At 44.7% G+C, this 12607-nt stretch overlaps 1 protein-coding gene across 1 annotated transcript in view; it reads left to right on the top strand.

The window, feature by feature from the left end:
- WDR72 (WD repeat domain 72) overlaps positions 1 to 12607 on the top strand; it is a 118255-nt gene that overhangs the window by 58266 nt on the left and 47382 nt on the right. Inside the window, exons 12-13 of the mRNA XM_061594949.1 lie at positions 1280 to 1500; positions 6206 to 6401. Of these exons, the coding sequence (XP_061450933.1) occupies positions 1280 to 1500; positions 6206 to 6401 (417 nt within the window). The remainder of the gene's footprint in view (positions 1 to 1279; positions 1501 to 6205; positions 6402 to 12607) is intronic.

The following is a 12607-nucleotide window of genomic DNA, read 5'->3' on the forward strand; positions in this document are numbered from 1 at the left end:
ATACACTTCTCTCTTGTCGCCTCTGACTCGCCTTTTCTCTAAACTTAAAAGCCCCCAATGCTGCAACCTTTCCTCATAGGGGAGTTGCTCCACCCCCTGAGCATTTTGCTCACCCTTTTCTGAATCTTTTCCAGCTCTACAACATCTTATCTATTTTGTTCTTATGTTCTTGTTTCATGTGCATATCATGCGCTGCTACAAGAGGCCCGTAAATAAATCCTTCCCCTGTACACACTCAGGCAGATGAGAAAATGAAGGCTAAGGAAAGGGAAGTCTTGGGCTAAGCAACAATCCTGTCAAGCGAGGCCAGGACTGGGAAGGAGAAGAGCCGCGTGACTGGCTGCCTCAGATTCCCAGCTGAGGAGATGCAGGCGCCAGCAGCTAGGAAAGGCAGGGGCAACCCAGGGAGGGCATCCCTGATTTTTCTTTGTGAGGACAGTTATGCCTGGTGATGTCAGAGGAGGAAGATATCCCAGAATTGCCCTGTGCTCTGACTCTGGGAGTGGGAGCATTTGCTCTTACCCATGAAAGCCAAAGTGCCAGCTGGATGGCAGTCATGCTCATGGGCAAACACTTCCGGAGGGGAGGGCGCGTGCTCCTCTTGGAAGAAGAATGAGAGGAAGGGGTGTTCCTCTTGGAAGAAAGAGAGACGCTCCTGTCCTCATGTCTTAGAGTAAGTTAATGGTTTGTTAAACTGGAATAAATGGTTTGCGTGAGCATGGCTCCAGCGAGAACAGAACAGGAGCTAAAGTGCCCGAGTGGAAAATGGACGGCCTTCAAGTCGATCCCGACTTATGGTGACCTTGTGAATAGGGTGTTCATGGTATTCAGAGGGGTTTCCCATTGCCTCCCTCAGAGGCTAGTCCTCCCCAGCTGGCTAGGGCCTGCTCAGCTTGCTACAGCTGCACAAGCCAGCCCCTTCCTTGTCTGCAGCTGCCAGCTGGGGGGCAACTGGGCTCTCGGGACTCTGCAGCTTGCCCACAGCTGCACAGGTGGCAGGGCACGTAACCCCTGAGCCACTCCCTGTGTGTGTGGGGGATCTTTAGCTGGCCCTTGACACCCAGGAGACATGGGCGCGGATTGGAACCCACAGACTCTGCACTCCCAGCCAGGCTGTCCTCCCCACTGTGCTATACCAACTGTAAGTGCATTAAAACTGCTCCTGTGACTGTAAACGTGGCCACATTCCCCTGCCAGGGCACCACTGGATTCTTTTCTGTCAGGAGAGGTATAGCCACTGTTGGACTCTGTGTTCATGGTTGACTTTTCTTTCTTTCAGACACCCTGCCTGACAGGATACTCAGTGGCCATAGCGCCAGCGTGACGTCTTTACTTTATCTCCATGACCAATCAGCCCGGTTTGATCCTAGCTGGCTGGTCTCAGGCAGCCAGGACTCTTGTGTCATCTGGTGGGACATGTTCACTGGAGAAATGTTGCACCATTTTTCTCTGCAAGCTGGTCCAGTCATGAATCTGCTACTATCTTCAGAGAACTATCGAGTGAGTAAAGAGAGAAGGCAGATGAATCCTTGCGGAATAGCCAGAGCTCAGCCCCCCACCTCTCAGTTCAAGACAAAACACACAGGGCGAGGCTTAGAGGGCAGCAGCAAGTATTTCCATTTGGGGAGGAGGAAATTGCACGCTCCATCACTACACGTGCTGCAACCATATCCAGTCATCCCACATCATATACTACTTGCTCAGTTCCCCGACCCACGTTCCATAAATGTTTAACGGCGCCTGGCTTTTTACATATTTATTTTATTTTATTTAAAACAATTTATATATCGCTTGAATGTGAAGACCTCTCAGCGATTTACAAAAAACATTCAAATTATCAATAAAAACAAATAATTAAAAACATATTTAAAACAAGTAGAACAGCTACCAACTAAAAAGATTAAAGGAGATCAACATCCATGTGTCTGGAAAGGCTTGCCTAAACAGAAACGTTTTAAGCAGGCACTGAAAATAATAGGTGCCTGCCTGATGTCAATAGGCAGGGAGTTCCAAAGAGTAGGTGCTGCCATACTAAAAAATGATTTCTTACAAGTGCAGAACGAGTATGATGTAGTGCCTCTAAGAGCGACTCCAGAAGGTAGGGCTTGGGGAGCATTGTTCGATACCCTGGACTCTCCATTGTGGAGTCCCGCAGGGATCGGTTCTGTCCCTTATGCTTTTTAACATCTACATGAAGCCGCTGGGTGCGGTCATCAGGAGTTTTGGAGTGCATTGTCACCAGTATGCTGATGACACGCAACTCTATTTCTCCTTTTCATCTTCATCAGGTGAGGCTGTTAATGTGCTGAACCGTTGTCTGGCCACTTTAATGGACTGGATGAGAGCTAATAAACTGAGGCTCAATCCTGACGAGACTGAGACGCTGTTGGTGAGTGCCTTCTCTGCCCAGATGGTGGATGTTCAACCTGTTCTGGATGGGGTTACACTCCCCCTGAAGGAACAGGTTCTCAGCTTGGGGGTTCTTTTCGATCCATTCCTGTCTCTCGAGGCTCAGGTGGCCTCGGTGGCACAGAATGCATTCTACCACCTTCGTTTGGTAGCCCAGCTACGCCCCTATCTGGAAAGCGATGACCTCACTTCAGTTGTGCGTGCTCTGGTAACCTCTAGATTGGATTACTGCAATGCGCTCTACGTGGGGCTGCCTTTGAAGACAGTTCGGAAACTACAGCTAGTGCAAAACACAGCTGCTAGACTGTTGACGAGGACCAGGCGGTCCGCACATATAACACCTGTCCTGGCTCGTTTGCACTGGCTACCTATTTGTTTCCGGGCTAAATTCAAAGTGCTAGTTTTGACTTATAAAGCCTTACACGGCGCGGGACCACAATACCTAGCGGAACGCCTCTCCCGATATGAACCTACCCGCTCACTACGTTCAACATCAAAGGCCCTCCTCCGAGTCCCGACCCACAGAGAGGCTCGGAGGGTTGTAACAAGATCCAGGGCCTTTTCAGTAGTGGCCCCCGAATTATGGAACAGTCTCCCCGATGAGGTATGCCTGGCGCCTACACTTTTATCTTTTCGGTGCCAGGTTAAAACCTTTTTATTCTCCCAGGCATTTTAACTTAATTTATTTTTTAGCTTTCAATTTATACCAGGCTGTTTTACTGTTTAATATGTATGCTTTTTACCGACCTTTGTAATTTTATTGTATTTTACTCTATGTTGTGCACCGCCCTGAGAGCCTTTTGGCTGTGGGTGGTATAGAAATCGAAATAAATAAATAAATAAATAAATAAATAAATAAATAAATAGAGAGTGAAGTCCTCAAGTTGGCACTCATGGGTTAAGGCGGTCTCACAAATGAACTGGAGCCAAGCTGTTAAGGGCTTTATATACCAATAGGAACACCTTGAACTTGGCCTGGTAACAAATTGGCAACTAGGGATGGTCAAGAACTTTGATTCAGTTCACATATAAAGCTGAATCTATAAAATTCACAATTTCCAATACAATATGAGAACTGAAACACAGACATCCTTCGGAATTCACACTTATTGGAATTTTGTGGTACAGTTCACCAACCAAACAATGTTTAGAGAAATGATATATTAGGGGAAAGTGTGCAGAAAAAGTGACAATAACATGCAAAAATGAATTGCATGACGAGAAATAGCTTGCAAAGATGTGTACATTTGTCAAAATGCCTACAAAATGTGTTCATTAGGAGAAATTTGCACTAAAATGTTGGAGAATTTTCATGAGGAATCTTTTTTTAAAAAAAATCTTAAATTGCTGCAGAAATGTGGAGAAATTTAAGATTGGAAAAATGAGAAACTGAGAGAACTAAAACTGACAGATCTTTCTATCCCTATTGGCAACCAGTGCAGATCCCTGAGGAGAGGAGTAATATGGTGACAGGGCCTCACTTCCGTCAGCAATCTGGCTGCAGCATTCTGCACTAATTGCAGTTTCTCAGTCAAGTTCAAAGGAAGTGCCAGAGTGCAGTAATCTAACCTTGAAGTCACCAGTGCCTAAATTACTGTGGCCAAACTTTCCCGGTCCAGGAATGATTGTAGTTGTCTCAACTGGTGCAGCTGATCAAAGGCACTTCTAGCCATTGAGACTACCTGGGCCTACAGTGACTGAACTTGATCCAGAGGCACCACTAGACTGCATGCCTGCTCCTTCAGGGGGAGTGCAACTCTGTCCAGGGCAGGCGTTGACCAATTTCTGGGACACAGGAACTACTCACCCACAGTGCCTCCATATTGTCAAGATCCAAACGCAGCTTATTTTCCTTCATCCATCCCACCAATGCATCTAAGGCCTGCACGGCCTCTCCTGATCCAGATGTTATGGAGAAACAGAGGTGAGAGTCATCATCTTATTGATGGAACCTTGCCCCCAAACTCCTAATGAAAACTCCCAGTGGCTTCATACAGATATTAAATAGCATTGAGGACAAGATGGCACCACAGCTTGGAAAAGTTACTTTTTTGGACTACAACTCCCATCAGCCCAATCCAGTGGCCATGCTGGCTGGGGCTGATGGGAGTTATAGTTAAAAAAATAACTTTTCCAAGCTCTGGATGGTACCCTGCGACACCCCATAGTGCAACTGCCAAGGGGCTGAAAAACAATCACCCAAGGCTATTCTCTGGGCTCAGTCCTGTGGGTAGGACTGGAACCACTGTGACATTGATGCCCCCAGTTCCCATTCCACAGATCCGGTCTAGGAGGATACTGTGGTCAATGGTATTGAAAGCTACAGAGAGATCTCATTCAGTTGAAGTTAGTTTAGTAAGTTTCTTCTTGGGTACAAATCTGTCTCTTATTTGCATGCTGATGACTGACAGTGCAAAATGAGCCATTGCCCAGGTCAATGGCATCTTCCAACTAAAAGGGATTTGTTTATCAAAAATCTGTCAATGGTACCCCAAACAAGCAGCCCATACTGTTTGTTTGTTTAAAGCAGTTTTCTCTTCATCTGAAAAGACTCCTAGAGCAGCGTACAGATCAATAAAAAAGCCAAGGTACTTCCTGCCCTCGGGCATACAATTTAAATTACAAGGGGAGTGAGTGGGTCCTACCAGGACAGCCAGTGCTAGCCCCATGGCAATGGGGGAGGGTTGGAAATGGCAGGCTTTTGGCACAGAGGTAGGGAAAAAGTATGCCCACCTATGTTTTCAACTCCCCAGAGCAGCCCCAATTTGTCTCTGCAGCTGCTTGTGTCTGTTTGCTCTGAGCCCTTGGCATAAATCAAAATCAATAAATGAATATAGGAAGTGGCTTCAGATGGAATTTATGAGAATTGCTTCTTCCTGTGATTAAGCAACTACCTTGTAAGGGTGCCCTCATCTGGTCGATTTTACACTTCACAATGTTTTAAATTAGTCTCACAGAACTGCCAACCAAGGAGATCTTAGATAGGAGAGAGATTTCTGTCATCTTCTTGCCATTGACAGTTGTTTTATGTTTAGGGAGGGATTTCAGGTGGTCGAATGTGGGGTCAGTTGTGAAGGGAGTGGAGTGGCACCGTCTCCTCCCTCAACATTTCAAGAAGAGCAAGGGCCGGCAGTGGTCTGGTGGGGGTGCTTTGTATAGGCTTATCCTCTCTTAAAGGGGGGAAATGGGGTGTCAAGTACGTTTCATGATTGCATTTTCAGTGCCTCAAGAGGACTAAAATTTATGCTCATCCTAAATTATGTAGAGCTATTAAGTGTATGAAATTTTACTTCTTTAGCATAAGTATACCCCATTTACAGGTGCATTTTTAACTCAGTATTTACAATTCTAGTGTTACAGTTTTATTCCCCCTCACACACATCCTGTAACAAGGACGAAGGGCAGTATCAGTTGAGGAGCAAAGACCTAGCTGGAGCCCAGGAGGCAGGCAGGCTGGCTGGCCACAGGATCTGTTTCCTTCCTCTGCCATTTGCACATGCATTTCTGCCCCACCTGGAGTGCCATGCTTCATGCTGACTATTGAAAAACTCTTATTTGCCTTATTTGCCAGAGTTGCTTCATACTGATGCCCCAATAACCCATGTTCTCTTGCCTCCAGAGAACAGAGGTCAGATCCCTGCATTTATTTAGCAAATCCCTACATGCCTCCCTTAATATGCTTAGAGGAATGGCACAGCCAGGTATTTTACTCCTTTTGTTAGGGTTTGTCTGTGTTTCTGGATGCAGGCTAGTGAATAACGCACCTTGGAATTATTGTTTTGACGTGTCTTTGCAGTTTAAAGGCCACCGGATTGTGTGCTGCATGTGTAGTGACCACTCTGTTGTGCTTCTGCACATTCAAGAGCGAATGTGCATCTTGCATGCCAGGAAACATCTTTCCCCTGTGAAGATGCTACGATGGCACCCGGTGGAAAACCTCTTGATTGTTGGATGTGAAAATGATTCCATTTACATTTGGGATATTGAGACAGGTAACCAAAAGGCTTCCCCCCCCCATCTTCTCTTTTGTTTACAATGTGCTAGGGGTTTGGTCTGTAATACACAAGAGAAGGGCCATAGCTCAGTGGCGGCACATCTGCTTTGCATGCAGAAGGGTCCGGGTTCAATAACTGGTATCTCTAGCCAGGGCTTGGAAACTGCCCCCACAGGCAGCCACTGTAGCCAGTACGGACCTCGATAGACCAGGGGTCTGACTCAGCAGCGCCCTGCTATCATGAGCACAAATCATCATGAATGTACAATGAAAAGATCATTTGAAAGGTCACATAGTCCAACAGTCCTGGAAGCTTTGTGCCAGCAAATCAGAATGAATGCTCAAGAGACAGGTCATCTTGAGGAGCCCTAACAGTGGCTCTCCAGAATGTCAGACAATCTTTCCCAGCCATTCTTGGAGAAGCCTAAATTGGGATCTTCTGCATTCAAAGCATGTGTTCTGCCACTGAGCTATACTCTCTCCCAAATAAATACAGTGGAAAGAAGTGAAGCAGATTTTTCTGCTAACAAAAAATCAGCAAAGACACACACACATTCTAAACTTTAATTGCTAACAAGAAAGTCATTGGCCATTCTACCATTTGAAATTGTATCTGGCTTGTGAACCACATTCAGATCCTCAGCAACGTTTTGAAGAGCGATCATAATGGAAGAATATGAAGTGCAAAGATCTTAAATAAGTAGCCAAGAAATCTAACATCTAAATTTCAGCTTATTCTATTATATGTGACTAGGGATGGGGTTCACTGCCTAGTTCTGATCTGCTTGTATTCCAATAGTCCGTCATTTAATCCTGAGCTGGCTTTTTTTTTGTTTCTGCTTGCTTTGGCACTTGCCAGCTCAATCCGCTGTTTGTTTACATAATTTTTAACATAAATGCTTGTGTAAATCCATGGAAGTTAATGGATAATAGTGACTATAATTACGAAGATAATTACTTAAAATTGGGGGTGGGGGAATTTGGGGGAAAAAGCCATGCTGATTACAGCTGCGGCTCACCACAAGAAGTCAGTGCCGGTCTGAAAAGACAGTGGACTGTCGGATTCAGTCAAAATCTGGTACTAAGTCTGATTTAGCGGATTTTCTCCGCCATCCCTATATGTGACACCATCATTCGCTAGGGGATTTGGCAAATCAATGAAGTTGCTTGGTCTTTGTGGAAGGCCTCTTCTCCAAATGGAACATATCCCTGACTGAGCTTTGCATGCTTACAAACATCCAAAGTGGATATGGATGTCCTTGGTGCTTGTAATTCACCCTCACTGCAGAGTGTGTATGTGTATACTCTCCTCCATTAGCAAGTGAATCACTTGAAAGATTCTGTGTTTATATGTAGGCCTTGCATGCTTTTGCATGGAAGTGAATCATACAGTCTCCTGGGTTTTCTAGTCCACAGTATTCGTAATGCAGTGTGACTGCAAAGTGTGAGCCTGGCTAATGCAACTACACAGTTTTATCCACAGATTTCATATGTCAGGTAGGTTTCACCCTGCTCTACACTATTAATTCACTCGCATGGTTCACAAAGCCTCAATTCAGAAGTTAATGCTCTTAAATTATTTGCAAGTTATGTTTTTCTGTGTGTTGAACATTTTTTTCAGGGGTAAGTAGACTGAGGCAGGATACAAATATTTCTTTGCAATACCCACAGAGCTTTTTTTCTTGGTAGCTTGTATAATCTCAGAAACAGAAGAAAAGCTCCCCACTTTCCATCATAGAGTTGGAGTCCAACCCAGCCCTGTAGCCAGCCTCCCTTGTTAGGTGGGTCAGCCACATTTCTAGGTGGGGCATTAGTGGGGAGAGGCACATAGCGCCAGCCAATCGCCCCCCCCCCAATGGAGAGGACATGAGGGCTGGACCAGGGGAAGGGAAACACAGTGACCTTCCCCCTCCCTCTTCCTCCATCAAGAGAGTGTGTTGATTTACATGAATCTTCTATAATCTGACATAATCCAAGTTTAATTTGGATGGCTTTAAAAGTGCATTAGACCAATTCATGGATGATGAGGCAATCAGTGGCTACTGGCCATGATGGCTGTGCTCTTCCACCATAGTCAGAGGCAGTATGTTTCTGAAAACCAGTTGCCAGAAGCCACGGGAAGGGAGAGTGCTCTTGCATTCAGGTCCCGGTTGTGGGCTTCCCATAATGGGCATCTGGGTGGCTAGTGTGAGAACAGGATGCTGGACTAGATGGGCCACTGGCCTGATCCAGCAGGCTCTTCTTATGTTCTTAAGTGGTTGAACTGCATCACCCTATTTTGAGAGCTCCCCAGGAACACCAGAGCCAAAAGATTGACTTTGCCTAGAGCTGCAGTCCTTTCTCACCTGTGGTATGTTCCTGTTTTCTGTTTCCTCATGAATTGAACTACTTTGGTAATGACAGTGAGCTCCTAAGCTTGGCTTTGATGTTGCATTAGATATCTCAGTTTTAGATTCCATCTGAAAAACAAACTTGTCTATACTACAAATTTAGGGAAGGGCAAAGAGAAAGTAAATACTTTAGAGTGTGTTTGTTAAATCCTCCTTGCGACTCTTTACTTCTTTCCTGTTCATTTCTGTTGAACAATCAAGGGAAAGTTTTTTCACTCTCTGCTATATAAAGGATGAACTAAGCAATTGGAAACTAATCATGGAAAGCAATTGGAATTTTTTTAGTGGTTGCTGGGCTGATTTTTCTGTCCAGAAACCCTGAAAAGGCCTCATGCTGAGCTGCACATATTGGAAAAATCAGAGATTAGGTCTGAGTTACAGCCCAGGTGTTCAGCCAGCCTGTAGTGTACATAGCAATATTTGTAGGGCTGTTTTAATTGCTTGCCATAAAGTAATCAAGAAAAAGGAAAAGAATAGCCACTATGATTGTGAGTATAGTGAGTGCTTTAAAAGAGTAAAGGGTAGCGATTATTTTCAGATCACTTTAAATTATCTCTTTTTTTCACCCTTTAGCAATAAGCACCCAATTCTGCTCCACTCATTGTAATAACTGAAGAATAAACAAACTCTTACTTCTTAACTGCAGGCAAACAAGCATGCTTCTTTATTGCTGGCTAGATAGAGAACACAACTGAAACTGAAACCAAAAAGCAGAGAAAAAGAAAGTCCACGGGGTGGACTCTAACTCTAGCGCATAATGCAAAGTTCTAATATTTAACTTCTCAAGGGTTATGTTACTATATAGGCTGTTTTTTTCAGGATCACATAAGTAGTTATAGGGTGACTTTGATCATGAAAAATCCACCCCCAGTTAGGAAAGAGTTTGAGTGAGCAGACTTTGGGGTAGTCCCAGATGAGGCTTTTGTTGTGCATTTGCCCTGCCTTATATATTGAATTTTTCAGAGGGTCCTATTCTTAAATTGTGCCTGTTCTTTTTTAAAAAAGCTACCATTATTTGAATTGAGGTTGTCATTGGCTGTCATGTCACAAATTAAAAAGAAGACAATTCCCCCCACCACAAATCCTAGTGGGGACAAAGCATAGCTCTGAGGGGGATGCCACTACAGTGGGGGGCACTACAGACCTGGACACAACAATATTTTTAGCTCAGAGGTTAAATGAGATGTTACCCCAAATTAATGTATGAAACAGGTTTTGTTAAGAGAAGAACCCTGAAGGAAAACATCATGTTATCCTTTGCTTGTATCATTCTGATTTTTTTCCTCCTGAAAAACAATGCTATGGATAACAATGTTTTCCTTTCAGAAAGGAAAGTTGCTTTCCTCTGCTCAGTGCCCATCCACCCAACCCCCACCTTTTCCTCATTCTCTTCCTCCTGAATTGTATTGGATCCTCCCCCCCACCCCCCAGCCCTGGGAGAAAGTGAGAGATCACAGTTGGCAAGGCGAAGATGCCGGCTGGTCAGTTTCATATTAGCAAAGCAAAGGCTGAGGCTGAGCACAGCAAAGGCACAGGCTGCAAAGCAAAGAGAGGGCTAGTTAGTTTAACATTAGCAAAGCAATTATACAGGCTTTTAAGTTTCATATTAGCAAAGCAAAGACACAGGCTGGTCAGTTCCATGCTAGCAAAGGAAAGGAACAGGCTGCAAAGCCAAGAACAGGCTGAGGAAAGCTAAAGACACAGGCCAGTCAATTTCAAATTAACAAAGCAAAGTTCAATGCATTTCTTTTTTTTAAAAAAAAAATTGGTGTCAGGAAAAGCCTGACACCTCACAGCATTCAGGATCAGTCCTCAAAGATAGCAAACGTGCAGACTATCAGGAAGTCTGGTGCCAAGTTCGATCTTAGTGAAATTCTTGCCTGTCCCTAAGACTTCATATTTTATCTGTCAGTATATGGGTTAAGGAGGCACTTCCGGCCTCTCCTGCCAGAACAGTCAAGGCCACATTGTGTTGTCTAGTCAATCATGGAGTAGGAGCTCAGAAACTATCCTAGCTCCCAACCAGAGAAGCAGACTCAGGACTTGAAGACTGGGTTTCAAGAAGCATTATTTCAGAAGTCAGCACATGAATACAGTGTCATGCACTCTAGGCATGATTCTGGATACAGAACAGGAACCAACTAGGCATGTCTCAGGAACAGAATAGGCATGTGGAGGCAACAGCAGATGTTGCAACAACCTTATCATGTCCAGTCGCTCTAAATATAATAACTATTATAAATATAATAAATATTGAAAAATGTAAATGTACTGCCTTCAAGTTGATCCCAACTTATGGTGACCCTATGAGTTGGGTTTCATTGTAAGCAGTATTCAGAGGGGGTTTGCCATTGCCTTCCTCTGAGGCTGAGAGGCAGTGACTGGCCCAAGGTCACCCAGTGAGCTTCATGGCTGGGTGGGGATTCAAACCCTGGTCTCCCAGGTCGTAGTCCAACACTCCAACCACTATGCCACACTGGGTCTCATAATAAATATAATATAAATATAAATAAGTAAAGTAGAGGCACTCCACTTGCACTACTCGCTCTACGTGGGGCTGCCTTTGAAGACTGTTCGGAAACTTAAATTAGTACAAAGAGCTGCAGCCAGAGTGCTAACTGGGGCTGGTTACAGGGACCATACAACTCCCCTGTTACAACAGCTCCATTGGCTGCCAATTTGTTTCTGGTCACAATTCAAAGTGCTGGTTTTGACCTACAAAACCCTATACGGCTCAGGTCCAGACTATTTGACAGATCATATCTCCCTACATGAACCTGTCCGGGATTTGAGATCTTCAGGTGAGGCCCTTCTTGTGCTCCCCACACCTTGGCAAGTACATATGACGTGGACACGAGATAGGGCCTTTTCGGTGGCCGCCCCTAGGCTGTGGAACTCCCTTCCGAGTGAGATGCGATCAGCTCCCTCCTTGCCGTCTTTCCGGCGACAAGTAAAGACTGTTTTATTTCAACGGGCATTTGGGATAGAGAACGACCAGGATTAAGTGTCATAGGTTTGGTGACTACATGATATGATTTTATTATTTTAAATTGTCCGCTGTTTTTAACCTATGTTTTATGGTTTTAATTTTTCTCATAGTTTAATTCTTTTTTAATAGTATACTTCTGTATGTTTTAATTGGTGTTGTTTTTAGTTGTAAGCCGCTCTGAGTCCTATTGGAAAAAGGGCGGGGTAGAAATAAAGTTTATTATTATTATTACTTATTCTGGCACTGTCTAGCTTGTGCTGCAAGATGGGAGCTTCTTCTAGGAGCAGAAAGAAGTCTGCCTAACTGTAAATGTCTTTTCTCCAGCCAACGTGATCTTGGAGAGATTGTCATCTCTCCCTCTGAACTTGTCTTATCACTCTGGTTCTGGCTGTAATTGCTCATTGGCTAGGTCTGGGCTGTGTTCCACGGAGGATTCCTTCTCAGCCATCAGAGGTGGGAGGGGGCAACTGGCAACATTAACCTCACTAGACACAGAGCTGCCAGAGGGTTCTGGAAGTGTCTCACCCAGGATTTCCCAAGACTGGTCCCCAATATCTGTAACCCACTCTTCCTCCTCCCAAACTTGACAAAGGTTCTCCTTGGAGCCCATGACAGAGACACCACTTGCCAACTTGCACAAGGGAATTAATTATATGCATGTGCATTGCCCTAATGTAAGCCAATCCTCAAGAAGACCATTGTTTGCACGCTGCCAGCTATGAGCCTGGGAACCACTGTATATATTTGCCTGCCTGGGGGTTTAAAAGTGCTTCAGGGTGGTTCACTTTGCAAGGAGGCTGACTGAGGTCTGATGGAACAAACTGA

Source organism: Rhineura floridana, chromosome 14 (genome assembly GCF_030035675.1).
Source record: "Rhineura floridana isolate rRhiFlo1 chromosome 14, rRhiFlo1.hap2, whole genome shotgun sequence".
NCBI classification, from domain to species: Eukaryota; Metazoa; Chordata; class Lepidosauria; order Squamata; family Rhineuridae; genus Rhineura; species Rhineura floridana.